Below are 20,028 nucleotides of genomic sequence, written 5' to 3' on the forward strand. Positions count from 1 at the left end.
GAAATTGCACAGAAGTAAAACACGTTACGTCCACATGCAATAAGACAGGAAATCATTGCTATATGAGACCATAACTTGAACCCCTTTCGTGGTCTCAATTCCTTTTATGCTTGTATATGGGACATATGGGAAAGTGCGTACAGAATTACGTATTTTCTTGCAAAAGGGGGCACTAAAATGTGACGCACAAACACAAATACTTTATGTTGGGCAACAAAATACCTGCATTTCTGATCCTTCAGAAACGTGACTCGGGCAGTCGTATCTGCCTTGAGTGTGTGGACGCTGGCCCTGCTTGAAAGCACGGATGCGAGTCGCACTTCGTTGCTACAGTACACGACGTTACCTACCGATGTCCGAACGACTGTGTGGCGCTACATTCAAGATAATAACTAAGGAAACGTACGTGACGACGACGTATTACGTACAGGACGTGACAAAAAAATGGTATTTACCGTGACATTCTAAATGTAACATAACACTTAGCGTTACAACACGTGCGAGGAGTTATTGCACGATAAGATTGAGCAGCGTAGTATGTCGCACACACGGTGGTATACCTCTGTAAATATTGCTCTAGGTTTACGCAAAGCAGGATCGACACGATAACGGAGTAGAGTTCGACAATACCAACCAATAGATATGCAACGTTAGGTAGAAATTCCTTTCTTTTATAACGGCAAGGGCCCAAAAACAGACGAAAAACTCGCCGTTCAAACTGGGGAAGCGAACGCGTTAATATGAACGGCGTGACCTGTTGAGTTCGTTATATTGAGGCACGCTGCCAGTTTATGTCATTCACATTCTTATATAAAGACACGGACGGACGAAACTTACGAAAAACTCGCCGTTCAAACTGGGGAAGCGAATGCGTTGAAGTGGACGACGCAAAAAAGCTGAGTTCGTTATATCGAGGCACGCCGTCATTTTATGCCGTTGACTATCTTTTTTACTTACTGTTACCTATAATTTTATGCGGAATTCCGCTTAACAGAGCGCGACGTTGGTGTTGCAAGCAGCGCATAATGAACATAGACGAAAATGTTTCACAGAAAACGCATGTGTAACGCTGTTTTCACAAACGCAGAAACGGTTCTAGTTTTATCCCGCTCGCGGGAGGTTGAACTTTGGAGGAGACAGAATTCTTTCGACACACTTTAACGAGGCTCTGGACGAAAACGCCGTTTAAGGTTTTATGCAGCTTTGTTGTTTCCATGGCTTTACTAGAACGCCGTGTCAGGAAATAGAGTGCCTATAAAGAAAGCTTCGTTATACACGTGTATACTGTATTACGTTAGCCTGGTAAAAATCCAGTTCGGTTTAGGGCTGCACATTACGCAAACACAGACGGACACAAGAAAAAGAAAGCAATACTGACGGTGGACAATCACGTGAAGGCAACTTCACTGTGACGTCACAATTACGTCGATGACGCACACGACGTAAGTGAAGTCGTGGGGGAAGAAACAGCTGTGTTGACAAAATAGAAAAGAAAGGGAAATGCAATCTTCCAAATATGCATATAGAAGTAGAAAGTTTCCGAAAAACTAGTACATCTGGGGTGGTTATACACGTTTCGATTTTCTGTATCGATGACTGTGTATGGCGTTGCTAATTGAAAACGAAAGTAACCTATTTGAGGTGTGTTTTGGCAACACGAGTCAGCGACACAGCTGGAGAGGCAAGCTTGCCAGCATGCTGAAACTAAGGTTTTAAGCCTTCAGAGAAGCGTTCGTGGCGGCCACAGCATACACAGAGTGAATATTAAAATTACAATTGAATATGTTACAGTTTTTCATATTCAGTTTGTCAAAATGTCAACATTTGTGACGCACTTGTACAGTTCCAGAGATTCTTTAATTAGGTAGAGACACTGAAAACAGGTTCATTCCAAATATTCACTTCGTATATTATGCAAGGGCTTAATTACGATGTGTGGTAACATTTTCTTGTCAACTAACAAAGTATGACTGTGATTTTCCTTTTCTGTACGTATTTTGTGATAATCATTCACTTCCTGTTTGCATTTCCCAATTAGCTCATTTCTAACTATGTTTGGACGAATCTCTAAATTGTCTTCTGTGTGGAACAACGCAAGTGGAGACAAACGGTTGTACAGCTTAACTACGAAATAAATGTCTCTCGGAGACAGTAAGAGAGTAATTTTACAGGTTTAAACTGAACAGCAGTTAATATTTCGGTTTATGATAGCCATTCAGTAGCGTTTATCAACAAAACATACGAAGGTCAGTCATGACCAGATCGCTTGGCGTAAAAACATTTCTAGACGCTTGCCACACAAGACGTCATCTATAAGAAGCATGCCACGTGACATTGCCTCCGATTGTTTCCAGGAATACTAGCAGACGGCGCCACGGTAATCTTCGTTTGCAGCGCCATCGAACGGCAACCTACCAGAACGATCTGTGAGGACCTAACACGACTTATAGCATTTGAATAAGTTATGAAAAAAAAAAAAAAGAAAGAGAGACAGAGAAAGAAAGCAATACTAGCTTTTGTTTCCGTTACAACACACATTGACTCACACAATAAGACCAGGTTGCATTCTCACAGTGCGACACTGTATAGAATACCTCTTCTCCGACTGTCGTGAACATATAGTATCGCGAATTGTGACGAAACAGCGGGAAAGGCAAATAGAGAGAGTCACGCGCAAAATGATATGCAGGGAAACCAACGTAAAGTGTAATACACGTGTCTTCGCGGGAGGAAGGACGCAAAGACAGTTACGCGCGCGCACACCTTGCGTTTTTGGCACTGTGTATGAGGCAGTGTCATCTTCAGTGGTGCTGAATCATGCTAGGAAAGAGGAACCTTTGGGTTGGTGCGTTTTTCTCTGTCGAGTAGCTCCTTCGTGTACAAAAGCGACAAAGAAGCGGTTTCTATTGTAGGAGACTTTCTTTGTAACTGTGAACTAGCACTGAATTGTTGCGCACAGTAAAAGGATACCTTTGTATAGCGGCGCCACTTGTTTATAGGAATGCAAATAAAGGACCTATTATCGTATTGATTGTCCGATCCTTCTTCGTCAAAATGTCTTCTTGAGGACTCTGGTTTGAAGAACTGCGTAGGGGGCTTAATCGCTTGCGTGTTCAACGAGCTAACGAGGGGCGGGGTGCTAGTCTAGAAGAGCACGTGATAAGCCACGTGCATTGCGCCCTCGCCCGATGCGGGAACGGCACCGCATACGTACGCGCAATGTGTCACATGCCTTTTTTTTTTTAATTTCTGTCTTTTTGTCTTTTTGTTTTTTCTGTCTTTCTGAATTTCTCGTCACTCGTTAGCTCTTTAGACGGGCACGCGATTAGCTTAAACGGTGTGACGTAACAAATTAATAGTCCGCCATCAATCCGCCGTAGCGACGGAAACGAGCCGATATGAGCCGCATGGACAGCCATTGGTATCCACAGAAAGCCTGCGTTTGAAGTTGTCTGTTGCGATTTGCTGACGTCCTCACTTTATACGTGTACGACGCGAAGGAGTGAGAGAAGGTGAGAGAAGAGGTATTGTGAGCCTTCATTACCAAACGATGGCCACAACACATCTATATTTCAGAAGTCATGCTATAGCTCTATATGGTGCGGGTTGCTCTTGTTGATCTGGCCGGTCTTCCAACACCTTCTCCACGTTGAGTGTTCGACGGCCCAATGTTTACCAACTACGGTTACATGTGTATACTTCATGGGGAAGTAAATTGAGCAGACTTGCTGGCGTCGGTGAATTTTCTGTGTTTGAGTAGAACGAGGTCAAGAAGTTTATTTTATGTGGATCTATAAGTTTCCAACTCACTAATGTCACGCCTGCAGAATATGTACAGCACTTATCGTGGATCATTATGGACGTGTTCTGAAACCATAATTTAAGTAAAACGACTTTTAATAGTTCAGGACTTTACATAGTTCCTTGTTTAGGTGTATTATTGAATGTGATATTATTTGGCTGTGTTCGAGTATTTGCGTAAATTGTACCTGTGCACCTCTGTCTAAAAGGCATGAGCTCTAGGTGGGCACAGATCAAAATAAAGATTACAGATTACATCTAGTAACTATACTCATATCAGGTATATGGGGCGACGCTAAGATGAGAAGGTTTGATCAGAGCGTTCTCTTCGTCGCGTCAAGGGCTTGAGACGCTCGACAAAGACAACCGTGTCGTTTGCGTCCATGAAACGCTACTGAAACCCTTAGAGAGTTTTAATTGCAGCGTACGCAACCATCATACGTGCGCAGGGAAGTATCGTGCTCACTCTGCGCATGCGCCACACGCAAGTCCGCGCCGTACGATTTTGCTTCCCTCAATAGCGGACTCGGGTACTCGCTCAATAGATCAGTAGAATGCGCCATGTATGTTATAGTGCAAGACATGGAGCACGACCTACTCCGTCACGCACGCCATGATGGCAGTCGCCGATCGCCTGGGTCGCCTTCCTTGACCGCAGCCCATCGAACAGATGCTCAAGTACAGCAGGCCGTTAGGCGGCTTCCCGAAATAAACGTATCCCCCCCCCCCCCACTCCCCGTTGTGCGAACCTTCCACCCGGGTAGATTAGAGGACGAATATCGTGCCAAAAATACGTGTAGATAATCCTGCTCGAGAACAAGACGCGTCAAAATAAACAACTTTAATTTTAAGATGAGGAATGGGGAGTTTCATCATCAGTGCAGATACTCTACCTTATCGCTGGTGATGATGTGGGGAATGAATTAACGAGACCCTTCAGAATGAGGATCAAAATCCTACTGTCCAAATAGGTCAAAAGAGCTTTGAGGGCAGAGCACTTGGTGGTGCTGGATTTGGCAAGGGACCAAGCAATTTTGATAGAGAGAAGGGGCGAGAGTTCAGCTGACTAACAAGACACCTCAAATTTTGTTGGTACGCGTGAGTTTTCGTATTATGGAAGTAGGCATATTCTGTAAGGGAATACCTCTCTTTCTCTTTTTTATTATTTTTTTATTTTGTTCAAACTCGCTCACGCCTGCAGCAAAGATGGAGAAGCAATCGTGCGCAGTTCCCATGTTCATCAGGACAACGTTCAGCGCCCTCATCGACCATAGCTAGCAAGCAGTCACGTTTAGTCCCGGTAAGAAGTACCAGAAGCTGCTAAGCTGCTAAGAAGCTAAGCTAAGAAGGTGCTGTCTGTACTACACACTACACAAGGGTAGCGCTACACAAAAACAAAACCAACAACAACAACAACTTTATTACGGGATGATGGCTGCGTCATCGCCGTTCATCGCCGGGGGCGATACTCTACCCCATTGCTGGTGGTTATGCGGGGAATGAAATAATGACCCCTTTCACGACAAGGAACGAAGTCTTGTGGTGTTCAGAAAGGTGAAAACAGCCTTGAGGGCAGAGCGTTGGTGTCCAGGGACCAAGCAATTTTAGGAGAGAGAGGGGGGCAGGAGTCTAGCACCTTGAGGGATGCGGAGAGTACGGTTCGGGAAGGTTGATAGTGTGGGCAATTGAGAAGAATGTGCTCTAGGTACTACACAAGGGCCTGACATTTTCGGGTCAAATGCTTTTGCTGGATTCGGGGGAAACAATCGGTTGCTATTTTCAAATCTGTGGTTTGGGGTGAAATCGCGGGGTGCTATGGGTACATTCGGGTGTTGTCAAGTTGTTACGTTTTGCTTTCTGTCCAGCTAGTCGCCTGCGGTTATAGTGCATATCTTTGCCAAACATGCATACCTCACGATTTATAGGGACTAGTGCTACATGTTGTAAAGTCAAATGTTGCTTCACATACTTGTTGTTGCACTCAAATAATATCTACATCACGCATTCTTATACATTGCTTGCAAATAGTGCACGTGATACGTCGTAAAACCTGATACGCGATTCGGGAGAAATCGGGTTTAACCCGAATCGGCCCTAAACTCAGACGCTTTCAGACGTATGTCGGTACAGTTCCCTTAGAAGTCGGCCCAGGACGCACATTCCCCAGGGCGTCAGTCGTGACGTTACCCACCTCTGTGAGGCCGACATCGGCAAGCCCTCTCGCCATCACCACCACCACCACCACCGGCCCTAAACTGATTCTGGAGGGAATAATCGGGGGGAATTGGGTTTAGCCCGAAAAACAAGCTATTAACATATGTACTTGAAGTACCAAGTACTGCTTTAAGTACATTTCTCAGCACTAGAGTACGTTTCAAGTTTTGCACTGTACTTTAAGTGCTTTTCTTGGATACTTTCCTTCCGAGAACTCATGTACCCATTTGGCAATACAGTGAACCCTCGTTATTATGACCATGGTCGTTCTCGAAAATTTTGGTCATAATGCGGAATTGTCATATTAACGGGGGGATTTGTAGAGTTTCACTGCATTGTTCCCCAAGAGTATGATGGTCGTAAAGCCCGTATGTCAGATTATCGAGGGTCATAATAACGAGGGCTCTCTGTATACAAGTGCGAAGCATGGTCGCAAAACCATATCTTCTGATTCATATTAATGAGTCAACTGCAAACTATCAATGTTTTCTAGCTAGCACTTGGCTAGCTAAAAGCTTTCTAAAGAAAACAGTCGAAACATAATTTCCTCACTTTTTATCCCTACCAAGCGTTGAAACGTCCAGCGATACGATCTAATTTGGAATGTACTTGATGGGTACTTCAAAGTACTTTGCAAAGGACTTTGTGCTTTACTTTATTACATTGACAATATGGTACTTTGTACTGTACTTAAAGTGCAACAGTTCCTTGGTACTTGACACTTTACTTCAAGTACAATTTTGACGTGCTTTGTTCAGCACTGAGCAAGGTGGCTGCCCCATGGGGTGGTGGTGATGCTTGTGAAAGAACTCACCGTTGTCGGACTCACAGACGTGGGCAACGTCACGACAAACGCTTTGGGGGAATGCGCGTCCTGGGCCGACTTCTGAGGGAAATATGCCGCCATACGTATGACAGCGGCTGAGGAAAACCCCGGGACAGCACAGCCGCGGTACCCGCATTCGAACCCGTGTACCTCCCAGTCTCCACCTGGCCCATGGGGCTCCAGTACTAGTCCTGGTAGTTTCCCTTGATGAATGAAGGCTAGCGGAGGAAGAAGAAGAAGGAGTAATAGAAGAAGAAGATGACGATGTTGCACGTGCATGTTGGGAGCGAGCGCTGTGGGCATGAGCGGGGCGGAATGTCAACGGCTGCCGCCTTCGCCTTGCTGCTATCCCTGACCGCTGCATATATTGTCCAAGAGGGCAACGTGAACCATGTGGCCCCGACCACCGCTCTCCCCTCTTCGGTCGGAATACCACAAGGCGACGCGGCATCAATCAAGAGGCGTCGTCATGACGCCATCCCCTCCTACGATGAAATCACCATCGAAACCATCGAATCCGATCACCATTGGACGCCGCTTGTCATATTCTTGTTTGTCTCCGCCATGCTAATCGGTATGATAATCATTCTGTTAGCCATTCTCTTTTACATTCGCCACTACCACGCTCAAATCGGTTACCAGGTCATGAAAGTCGATAACGTCATGGAACAAGGCGGTCCGCGAGGCCTGACGACTGTAACGTTCAAGACTCAGCCCGCACCCGTCGAAATCGGCACGCAGGCCAATTTCGAACACCCAAAAGCCGAACAAGGCACGGACGAAATTCGCAAGTGGTCTTTCAGAACGAAATCAAACGAGGAAGAGCTTAAAAATGCGTCCCGTTTAAAGCGGGACGAAGAGGAAGAAAGGAAGAGGATACAAAAGAAGCTGGAAGAGGAAGAAGAGCAGAGAAGAATTAGACAGGCTGAGGATGCAGAACGCAAGAGGAAAACTGAAGAACAAAAGAAATTAGAGGAAGAACGCAGACGTCTCAAAGAGGAAGAGCGTGCGAGGGAAGCGGAAGCAAACTATGCAAGAACCAGCTCCAAGCGCAAGAGGGGCATACAGAGAGACAGACAAGACGTCACCTGGCTAAACAACGTTCAAGCATCTGTTCGTAAGAAAAGAGAGGCAGCCGATTTTGCCCAGGAGGAAACCTCGCACGAAGACGGCCTTCCACTTACAGTCTCGCAAATGAGACTCGACTTGCAGTTCAAGCAGGACAGTAAAGGAAAGTCGAAGTGTTGGATGAAAGCGTTCGTCGAACCGCCTGTGGATGCCTCTTTGACTTTGGACACTGAGAACGGTGAATCGCCCCAGGACGACAACGGTAGTCCTGGACCTGTCACCATGGAGCTGCGTAGCGCCGGAAAAAAGTTGTCGAATTTACACTCGACGACTGGGAAGCCGTTCGATGACAGCGACATCTCTCGTGGACGAAGACAAGTTGCGGAATTAAGGCGGACGCACTCGGCTTCTTCTTTGTGTTCGGAAGAGACCAGCCGAATTGAGAGACGTGTTTCCGTGGCGGGTGCGTCCTCGCGGGCGGCCGGACAACCGGATAGGAGAAGGCCGAAGAAGACTGAGAGGCGTAATTTACCACCCGATGACGCGAACGACAGAGCACTGGAGAGGATCGTGGCAATAGTTTCGGATCTCCGGAAGCAAACCCGTGATAAGTAAAGCCTAGAATGCGCCATAACTTTATCCTCTGTAATGGGTTTTTCGTATGTCAGAAATATTGTATTACGAGAAAAGACATAATTTATATGCGATAGTTTTGACTGTAGCAATGAAAATCGATTGTCGTACGTAGCGATCCGTTCCTGTCGTCCACTCATTTCTGCCCAGTAGGTCACCTCACTACGAAAGTATTTTTGTTGCGTAAAATTATCTAAAAAAAGGCCTCCCAGTGAACGTCATGGTCATTAATACCCTAGCCACACGGCAAACTTCCCATTAAATGGAATGGCATTTACTTCATCTCCTAACCAACCATAATCTAGTAGCATTCCGTAAGTTTGCCGTGTGGCTAGGGGATAACACCATCACTATACTAAAAAGCGATAAAGACCGGGCTGTTTAATGGTACATTTTAAGAGCGATAAAACCTCGGTGCAGGGGACACGAAAGGACGACGCACACACGAAGCACAGTGCTTCGTGTGTGTCGTCCTTTCGTGTTCCCTGCACTGGGATTTTATCGCTTTTAAAATTACTATACCGCCCGATAATGTATCGATGAGACGAAAGCTAAAGAGGAAAGCAACAGTGGAGGCCGTGGATATTGCATGTGATTGCATTCGATAGTAGGACTGGCCCAATCACGCCTTTTGTCTTCCCAAGCTTATCTGTTTGCAGCCATCAGTTACCGACAATCACCGACACCGGATGTTCTGTGCTGTTTTCCGTGTTGTCCTTCCCTCCTCCCCATATAGTACTTTAGGCGGGGCAACTTGGATGGGCGCGCCTTGATGAGCGACGGTTTTCCTGGCGGTTGTTGCGTGTTTTCGAATTGTGTGGAAACGTTGTGAAAGATCCTGTATTTGTGACTGAAATTGTGTGTTGTGATCATCTGCTTTCTAATTGACGCAAAAAAAGCTACATTTCCTTGGCAAATTCTTGAGTTCAATTAAGCTAATTAGATTAATTAATGAGGTACACTCAGAGAAAACACCTGTTTGGGTGGCAAAAACCTTCACACAAGGTTTCCAACTTTCATCTCGCGTAGATTAGGGGTCACTCTCTCGTGCAACACCCTGTATACTAAGCATCTGCATAAACTAAGTACTCGCATAAGTCAGTATGGTGGAGGTTATGAGGCAGGTTATGCGCCAGGCAGACATCCTCTGCGAAAGCGAATGTAACTACTCTACGCGAAGTGCGAGCAGGGCCGGCGAGAGAGGCGGAGATGGAAAGGGGGAGAGAGCCGGGTATGGCGCCTCGGGGCCAGGGCCACATCAGGGGCCCGCACGACCCAAGGCCCGTCGTAATCATATAAAGAATAAATTCTCGGACTATGCTATCGAGATGTGAGGAGGGAGTCCGGGTATGACCAATCCTCGGGCCCCGTAATTTCTCTCGCCGGCCCTGGACCCGAGACATTGCGATGGGAAAGAGAGAAGCAGACAAGCAACTACCCCCGCACCATATATGCGAGGTATCGTAGGGCCAGAACCTAAAAGCAAAAAAGAAAGCTAAGTGTAGAAAAAGAGTATTTAGAGGTTAGAGGACGAAATAATGAAAAATGTCTAAAGAAGGAAAGAGTAATTTTGAGGCAGCGAAACCACAAAGCTAGGGGAAGAGACTGACAGAATCCCAGGCACATATTATATATGAACAATCCAGAACAACAACCTCCCCCCCCCCAAAAAAAAAAACAGAAAAAAAAAACATAGAATCCCATAATCCCTCAAAAAATAAAATAAAAAATCTCATAACACATAGACCCCAAAGCCTAGCATCGTTTATTTCATTTGACATCTTAGTCCTGCAGAGCCGGCCTTGTCCACTGCACCCTTGGATGCGAGACAGCACAATTGGAGGCAGTCATTACTTGAATGCACACACCTTCTTAAGGAATCCTGAGACGAATACGTAGGTACTTTTGAAACATAAATCGCCCAATTTTGTTGTGCGAATGAACCGAAACCAGGATTATGCATGATGGCAATTGATGTTCTGGGACTGCACAAGCGACAACAACACAGAAAGTCTCAAGCGCTTAAGAACAATGAAAGAAGGGTAATCCAGAAGATGTGGGTTCGAGTCCTACAGCCGGCTAACTTTTTCAATGACTTCCTTCTCTCAGGACTACGCACTTCTCGAGCGCAGTCGGCCTCACAGAGGTGGGCAACTAATGCCCTCGGAAATATGCGTCGAGGGCCGGCTTCTTAGCGAACTGTGCTGACAGAAAGCGACCGAGAAAAACCCAGGAGAAACCCCAGACAGGACAGCCTGCACCAGGATTCGAACCTGGGTACCTCCAAGCGACATGGCCAGCACGCTAACCACTGAGCCACGCGAGAAAGATGGCCTTCGCCTTATCTGGACCGGAAAACGGGCCATTCGATCAACGGCTGCTCGAAACAGCCCAATCGCTACAAAACACGTGGCCCTCCGACACGAACGGCCGGCGCTCCTTTTGTGCTTCTGAAGTGCGTGGTTTTGGTTTCGGCTCATTTGCATAGAGAACTTTAGTGATTTATATCTCATGGTACGTGCTCATTTCACGATACGTAAACGTAATGATGTAACGTAACCAAATGTAATTTGTATGATATCAACACATTATTCTTAAAGTGGGACGTGAAATGACCCAGTTACGTTTTTGATTCCGTATTAGGGCCGCGAAGCAACTGTGGCTCTGAGCGACGTACAGATGTGGACAGATGGAGAGAGGACAACAGGAAGGAGGGGGAGGGGAATAGCGGATTAGACGCTTCCTGGACCGACTTCACTGTGTACTGTGCCGACATTCATCTGGAAAGTCTTCGGAAAAACCAGGGAAAACCTCAGACAGCACAACCGGTGGTAGGATTCGAACCCACCACCTCCGAGTCTTCAGCAAGACCTTGGGTACCACCACCGAGAGCGAGCATATAGAAGGTGATGTGCCTTCTGATGTGCCGGAATGAGCTTTATTATAACAATTCTGTAAATGATAAAAAAGCACTATGTAGAACAGAAGTAAGAATATATCGACATCCAAACGTTGGTATGCTCGCTAGTTCCTTATATGAAGCAACCTAACCCCAACGACAAAGTCCCCATTTTAGATATCCAGCAGTGTATTTATTCAACCACATATTCATAGATGTTCGTAATACTTCTAAAAATTATGCTCCTAGCACAGAAGCTGAAAAGATCAACGTGGAGGAAGGGCGTGATACGTTCTACTGCATGCCGTACCATGTCTGGAACTCGCTCTGCACCGTCTGGACCCACTGCTACCGTCATCCAGATCGATGTACACGTCCAGGTCATCCAATTCAGTTAAGCGGATCTCCGAGCTTCCTCTGCGTACCGTGCCATCGAGTACGGTGGTAACGAACCAATAAATAAACACCACGATAGAAACGCCCACCACGACGACTATGATTGTCACTAGAACTGCTCTTTCAGCGACGTAGTAGCCTTCCGGTTTGAATTTCAGTTTCTTTATCTTTGCACGGTGCTCGTCGTCGAGGCCAGGCACGATGAGTTTCTCAACGATGTCTAGTAGCCGGATGTCTAACGATTCTTGAAACGCGTGTCGAAGCTTTGGGTCTGGTTCAGCAGTGATCTCACGGCTAATGTTGTGGTACAGGCTCATAAGAAGCGACGGCAATCGGCTATCCTGAACCGAGACTCCAGTTCCATTGATGTAGACTACGGCGCTGACAAGGCTCTTGCGTATAGGTATTATCACTTGCTTCGTTACAACGTCGAGCAGCGAAGATCTAGTCGTGACGTTGTAGTCGCCGGTGTCCAAGGCCGTGGCGAACAGAAGGCAAGTTGCCGTGAACTGGTACGTCAGGACGCCCACGGTTCTAGATAGGTGTAGGTGCATTATGAGAGTGGAGCGAGAGTTCCGACTGCTTGGGAGGAACGGCTATGGTTCACCATAGAACGGCAGACCCCTCTTCTTCTTCTTCATAGTCACATTCCACCCAGTGCCGGCGTCTATACTTTTCGCCTCCTGGGGGACAAGTGGGAAATTCTCGTATTCTTGCTCCTCCAAAGTTGTAATTTTTTTGCTCCTTTAGGCGGGCTCAGGGTGGGGCTGTTGCCGCTTTCCGTAGACGTCGGCTCTGATTCCACCCTTTTTGTCTTTCGACTTGTGGTTTCCCAAGGTAAGATATATTGACCACACAACGTCATTGACCAAACGGCCACACGGTGTGGTCAATGTCAACCCGTGCTGTGGTCCACAGCAGACGTTCAGTGTAACTACGTAAATACAGGAGAAAAATCCCAGACGAGCCCACGGTGAGTGGGCCCACGCCCGTCAAGTCGTGGCGGTCTACAGGGAACTTTCCCGCTAAGGTCCGGGCTTCTCATATTGTGTCCATGACATATGAGAACAATAAAAAGACTGCTTACTGCAAGAGCACCACGATACTGCACGATTACTTTTCCGAAACTCCGGACTCCACCTTCCTATAGGGGAGTAATCTCCACCAGAGGATTATCCATAACACCAAGAACAGGGGGGTGTTGCAAAAAAAATTCGGGGGGGGGGTAATTTTAATAGTTGCTCGACGTGTCATTACTGACACGTCATTACAGCTGAAATAGCAAGAGCCCCCTGTGGGGGGTGCACAGGTAAAAAAGTTGGGGGTGTTGCCAAACATTTGGGGAGGGGGTGGGGGATATAGATCACTGATCTCCACATACCCTGTCACCAGCTTACGCCCTCGAAATGAAATCAGATCGAGCCAACAAATCCAAATGCGTGGAATGTGTGTGCGTGTCAAAATTCTAGAACCTATTCACTGCCTTTTTCTCTAACGAAGGACACTTGCTTGACGCACTTTTGGCGGACGAACGCTCGCCAGCTGAGGCAACACTGAGCTTGTGCAGACGTGTGCGGTGATTGTTGCCGGTGTGCTTAGGAGCTTAGTTTGATAAGATTTTAAAATTTAATCGCTTTGTGAAGTTGATATTAGGCTCGAGAAGATAACAATGTGTGAGTATATGAAATAATCAATCTATGAATTATGGCAGATACAAGGAAATGCTCGGTGGAGTGTTTCAAGGGTTTCAAGTGAGAGGATCTGCTAGTTGCCAACACCGCAGATGTCACTATTTATGCTGATACAACTGCATAAGAAACGGCAGATGTTTTTGGACCCATCCAAAATATAGCATTTAACTGCATCCATAATACAATTTATTTCTAAATGCGCGTGCACCTGCCACAGATTATAGCAGTACACTGTTGTGGCAATATTTCGGTTAGTGCAGCACATTCTCACCTGACAACAACCAAGTACCGCTTAATGTGAAAAAAGAAAGGATTTCGCTCGTAGAAACTCAAGAGTAAGTTTCCAAAGGCTCGATGTCTAACCCTCAAACTCAAAGCAAAAAACCGAGAGCATTCTCACTATAGAATTGGTATTTAGAATTTGTTGTGTTTCACTTTTCATTACTTCACTACTTCGAATTTTGGCGTACAACTTTGAAGTGGAGAACATAGTATATGCAACAAAATGAATTGCTGGTGATGTGACCTAGGTAAATATGAAGAACACATGTAAATTGTAGGCAACTTTTTCTCAGTATTGTGAAATTTTGTGACAGTGCTCCTGAAGAAGGTGGCAGCACTTCACATCTATGCTTCCCCATGGCGTCACATGGCGTTGTGACGGCTCTGCTCAAACTTGCTAATAACAAGTTTTCAGGATATGACATATATTGCTATTAAAACTCATCAGGACAGCAGCCATCTCTCATGCACACTCTTCTCACCATATCATTTCCGGATTTCAGCCGTGTCGTCCGGAGCGTCTGGAGTGCTTTCGCTATGCCTGTTCTGCCTACTATTTGCAGCAATGCAAATCTACAGGACTCAACTTACTTCCAGTCAGCCAATGACGATCGTGGGTGGTTTCCTGGGATCGATCCTGTTCATCCTCATTTTGACTGTATCCTTTGTGTCACAAATGATAACCAACACTGCAACATCTGAGACACAAGGCAGTTTTTTACGTCGTTGATTTACCTGTTGACGACACGTGGCAGGCCAGGTGCCATTTTAAGGCATCCCTTAGTGGAACGTGAGCTGTCACAATAAAATTCATATACTAAGAAGTTGCACACTATTACGCACATAATTTTCAAGAAGTTGTATTCTCTAGAAAATTTCCCACTGTGTGAATAGCAGAGTTCGAGGTAACTCGTTACTGTAACTAAGTTCCTTTTTTTGGTAACCTGTAACTTAACTCGGTACTTTTGCGCCGTGGAAACTTTCAGAGGAACTCGTTCGTTTTTCAGGTAGATTTGCTAAGGTCCAAGTTACTTTTAATTCGCTTTTTGCTCAGGTCCACATATTTTCTTGCTTTCTCTCTAGTTCTTTCATGACATTTTGTGCCATAAAACGTGATAGTCAATCAATCACAGTATTTTATTCAGGAAGTAAGAACCGCTGCCATTGAAATGAAGTTGAACCATTGTGTGCCCACAGGCAGTAAAATGCAAAGCGTTCGAATTGTTGGACATAAACGAAAACGATCTAAGCGTGTTGCACTCTTCCGCAGGCAACTCAAGGTGTAATTCAACTGCTGACGCGCGCTGCACCTGTGTAGTGCTAGTTTGTGTCCGAAGTACCTTAGAAGTAACTTGTTCTTTTTTTTTAAGTAACACCGTAACTGCGAGTTACATTTTAAGCTGAAGAACTTCGTTATTAACTTAGTTACATTTTTCACTCGGTAACTTAACTCTTAACAAGTTCTTTTTGACGGGTAACTTCCCGATCTATGATAAATAGGAAATGCACATCACTCCAGTGCATGTTGCAACGTAGGTGCTAGATCTCCTCTTGATTGTTGCCGGATAGCTTTGCCTTAAACCAGTATTTCAAAAGCTAGATCATTGAAGAATTAGGTACTACGAAACACAGGTACAGGCGACATGATACACGATTATTAACAACACCATACAGTTGGTTCCGTTCATGTAGGACAGTTTTCTTTGTTTTTGTAGTCTTGATGCATGTTAGTCGAGATACCCTGTATATCCTTCAGAGCAGCTTCATAACCACTATAACTCTTAGTCTGCATGAAACTGTCGTTTTTTATGTACTTGACTGAATACACAAGTTCACTGGCAACGTCCAGAAAAAATTGTTTGGACATGCTGTACAGACAAAGCTGTTTCCTGAAGGTAAGTCTTGTAGATAAGTAAATAGGGGGGGGGGGGGGGGGGGGCTTCTCGGTTTTCCGCTCTACCTTATTATTCCTTGAGTGAACATCACTTCGGGTTACGCCGACTGAGGTACTCAAGGATGGATGCGGCTGTAAAAATACCCAAGGCCTTTCACTTTTGCTGCTATTTCTACTTTTAGCAATTTATGAAAGTATAGCTGAAGTGCCTGTTCTGTAGGCGACATACTTGGAATGTTGAGTGGTGACAAAAGAGGCGGTACAATAAAGACCAGCAAACACTGGAGAAGTCATACAAAACTTAGCATCAAACATATTAAAGGCAACGAGAATCCTTGCATATTCCGATATTCTGGGGTGGAGGAGTTCACAACCTTAACCCTTTGCAGGTTAAACGTTTCGCATTCGCAAAATGTTTAAACGTTTTGCATTAACAAAACGCGTAAACGTTTTCCAGACTATACGTGAATCTAAACGACGTATAAAACGTTTCAATGGAAACGTTTTAAACGAAAGTCGAAAAAACGTGTGAGATCCCGAGCCCTAGTTCAAATCCTGTAGGTACAACTGAGAAATCACTTTTGTATTATTTTTTTTTTTACTCATGCCACACACACATCAATAGCCATTTCTTGAAGATAAGGATGAGCTTCTGGTGTAAAAAGTAGACTAAGATTTTATAAATAACAGCTGAAGAAAAGGCACCACAAGTTGGATTCGAACCCACGTTCTCCAGTTGCCGTAAGGTTGCTGGTGGATGGAGCTACCGAGTTGTTGCGTGTGGACGCGGTTTGGATGTTGCTCATAAGATGTCGGTTCGAGTCGTTTCTTGTTGCTGGAAAAAGTTGCCCCGTGTGAACGCTGCCTAAAGGTAGGATGCCCATATTACGCGTTGCAAAAAAAAGTACCGTATGTATATTTGAAGTTCCTTTCATGCTCCTTTGAACTAGCCAAAGCATTTTCAGTTGGGTAATGAAAGTACGCAATGTCTGGCATTACTTAAAAATGAGGCCGAATGAACAAATGGTAGGACACGAGGCTGAAAGTACTCTCCCTGATCACCCTAAAAATGGTGCGTGGCAGCAACAGTGAGGTACAGTCAAACTTCTTTACAACGAAACTCAGGGGACAGCAAAAAAAATTTGCAGCAAAGGTATTTTCGTTAAAAAGGATGTCAATTATTGGACCTATAGGGCTCCAGCGGGACCGCAAAAAAATTTGCTGTAGTGGTATTTTCGTTAAAAAGGTGTTTGCTATAAAGGAGTTTGACTGTACACGACATCACAACAAGCTTTAATGTTGTTAAAAATACCATCAGAAGTTCGCAGGGAAATTACACAAACTGTCTTCATGAAGTTATCTCAGCTTGTTCAAAGGGACAGTCACTCACACATTCCTGTTGATTTCAAAACTGTTGTTAGAACAATGCAGCAACTTGAGCCTGTTGGGTATGCATCGGTAAAATCGGTCAAACAGTGCACTAAGGCTAAAAACTGGAGGGTGCGAATCCGAATATTTGAAGTCGAATCGAATATTGAATTGAAGGTGTCAAAAAAAAAAAAAATGCTGAATACCGAATCCGGTATAGAATATTGGTGCAAATTTTGCGATATATGACTTTTGCACTAAAAGTAGCCCATGGCTTTAGTGTAATTTTTCTGGGACTCACTGTCACAAAAGAGACACAAAATTCTTCTGCGGGAAGCTCCTACTCTTTCACACGATGGCGTTTCCTGCTATTCATGTGAGGCTGCACTTACTGGAGTAATTATCTTGATTTCAAAATTTGATGTCAAGCAGTGGCACACTACACAGATGAGAGGCTGTAATTGTTTCTGAACATTCACAGATCACTCATGAAACAAATTGTTAACTCTTTAAAGGCAACCTCCCCGACATCAAACCAAAATTTCGTAAAGCAGGCTTCACCTCATGCCGGGAACCATCAAGTGAAGCCCACTTTCAGGGGGGGGGCGTAGTTCGTTTTCGGGGGAACAGCCGAATACTCGAAAAACTGAATATTGGATATTCGATTCACGAATCGAATACTTCGAGTGATTGATATTCGATTCGAATTCAAAACTCGGATTTTCACTCACCCCTGCTAAAAACCGACGACACACACTGGAGCACTAACCATGGTGTCGAAAATCTCACGCCAAATACTGGCATAGTTCGATGGTTATTCATTGGGATACATGGGAAGAGGAGGTGTCTGAATGGGCAGTCTTCACAGACTCAAAATCTGGCCGAACCCAGCCCACTAACGCTTTGCGCTCGAAGCTCTTTTGACCTTTCTGGACACAATCTGACTCCCCATTCATCATCTTAAAATAAAGTTGTTCTTGTTGGGGACACCGGATGTTGAGGGTATGCCAGAATTCCCTCTCTGGAAAAAACAATAATATGTCGCTCCCTGAGAACCAAAGAGGGCGCAACCTTGAGAAAAGGAATGCCATGGTCGTGCAGGCGTCTGGACAGCCCCCTTCCTCCTTGCAGCACCACGCTCTCACTCCTCTGGTTACGTCAAGTTGACGTCAGGCCGCTGGAGCCTCTGCAGCTACAGAAGTAGTGCTGATATCTAAAATTTATTATTTCGTTTAATATCTGAGAACTTTTCAGGTGAAAAAATTATCCAAGTATATTGAGCGCTGATGCTGAACGTAGTGGTATCAATTTAATGTTTTCCTTTTTTTTTTGCGGTGCCGTGAGAGGTCTCCCCAATTTATATAGCTGCAGGGAGCAATCCTCTGTGCTGCACTTGCTCATCATATGTCCGGACCATGAAAATCAGTGACAGCATCACATATTCAGAGAGTTTTATAGACATTTCTTACCTTTCCACCCTGCCCTCCTGCTGGGTGATCGGGGTATAATTCCTTTTAACAGAGTATGACTTCTTAAAAGATATAAAGCTTCTGAATCTTCTATAATTTTACAGTCACATTTTATAGTCTTGTTCAGTTTTTAGCTACACATCGTCGTCATCTTTGGCGAGTCACATCATCACCACTGCTTTGGTGCATTATGGCCTTAGTTGTCGATGCAAGAATATAATATGAATCATCTTCTTCATCATCATCATCATCCAGCAGAACTGGACAAAGTCAGAGTGGTGATTGTTGAATGCGAACTTAACTAAATTACTGCGGCTAGGACGTGCAGGCATCCAGATGCCTGCGCTGTCCACCCGATACAAAGGGATAGCCAACAGTATCATCATCATCATCATCATCATCAAAAATATACATTAACTCTACGCTCCTTTTCAGTCGTAGGTTGCATGGTTCTCGCCATGACTGCTGCGGGTATGGTGCACAGGGTTTGTGTAACAACATGGTAAGTTTCATGCTCCACTGCGGATATGTCAGCTGTACTGATATTGCTTCTTCTGACTTTTTCAGTTTCATCTTCTCCCTCCTGGCGCTCTACTACTTGTCTAAAATATCGGTGAAGACCTACGGAACAGGTGTTTCCCCTCCGCCAGCTGCTGCACTCAGCAAATCCAAGAAAGGACGATAATTATGTTGCTCCCTTTGCATTGTGCTTGTGGCATTCAGTTCTTAACACCATTTCCATTTCTATTAAAGGCTTTATTTTGTACTATGCATCATTTGGTGACAAAGGGGACACATCCTAAATAGCTCCTCGTCACAAGTAATGAAAATTAGCCTAGGCGAGCTGCATTTAGGGGCAACACAAATGCCTTTAATGTCTTGCAACTCAGGTTTTACCAGGTAAACAGCGCAGAGCAATAGAAGTTTGTGCATAGGTCAAAACAAGAAAATGACACAGATAGTTACAATATTAGTATTGGTACAAAGAGTACATATAGGAAGCAGCAAAACCAAACTGAGGCAGACTACAAACGTGGACGACACAAACAGATAAGCCAACACCCAAAAATAAACTAAATTCAGACTACTCTGGAAAAGGGTGCCTGTACCAAGCCTCTCATCCCTGACCAAGTAATTATCTGGTATATTATCAAGAGGGTCTAGATTCGAATCCTGTCAGCACCTTTTTCCTGAGTTGTACAAATAGAGATTAGAATGGAGGTTGGGGGCATCGGTGTCAGTGACCGACGAACTATCATCTCATCGGCGTTCTTCCATTTGACGCCAGCTGAAAGGCAACTGCTTGACAGTAGTGCAGCCAGAAACACAGTATATTGCACTAGCTCCTCAGGAATTGAGGGGCCAACTGCGGGCTTGTGGTCTCTTCGCTTGTTGCATATCGAGCACTATTGTCAGGCGGCCAAAAGTGCAGTAAAAAAGTTTTTCTTCACGCATAACCCTGTAGCATTATATCATAACTTGCAGTT

The 20,028-nt window shown here is 45.0% G+C and overlaps 1 protein-coding gene across 1 annotated transcript; it reads left to right on the forward strand.

The window, feature by feature from the left end:
- The first annotated feature begins 13,368 nt into the window (after nucleotides 1–13,368).
- On the forward strand, nucleotides 13,369–19,307 carry LOC135388945 (protein KRTCAP2 homolog). The gene is made up of 5 exons (XM_064618828.1): nucleotides 13,369–13,510; nucleotides 14,314–14,468; nucleotides 15,642–15,705; nucleotides 18,977–19,043; nucleotides 19,109–19,307. The coding sequence occupies exons 1-5, from the start codon at nucleotides 13,507–13,509 to the stop codon at nucleotides 19,224–19,226; spliced, it is 408 nt and encodes a 135-aa protein (XP_064474898.1). The 5' UTR covers nucleotides 13,369–13,506; the 3' UTR covers nucleotides 19,227–19,307.
- The last annotated feature ends 721 nt before the right edge of the window (nucleotides 19,308–20,028 follow it).

This window comes from Ornithodoros turicata, chromosome 3 (assembly GCF_037126465.1).
Source record: "Ornithodoros turicata isolate Travis chromosome 3, ASM3712646v1, whole genome shotgun sequence".
In the NCBI taxonomy this organism is placed as follows: Eukaryota; Metazoa; Arthropoda; class Arachnida; order Ixodida; family Argasidae; genus Ornithodoros; species Ornithodoros turicata.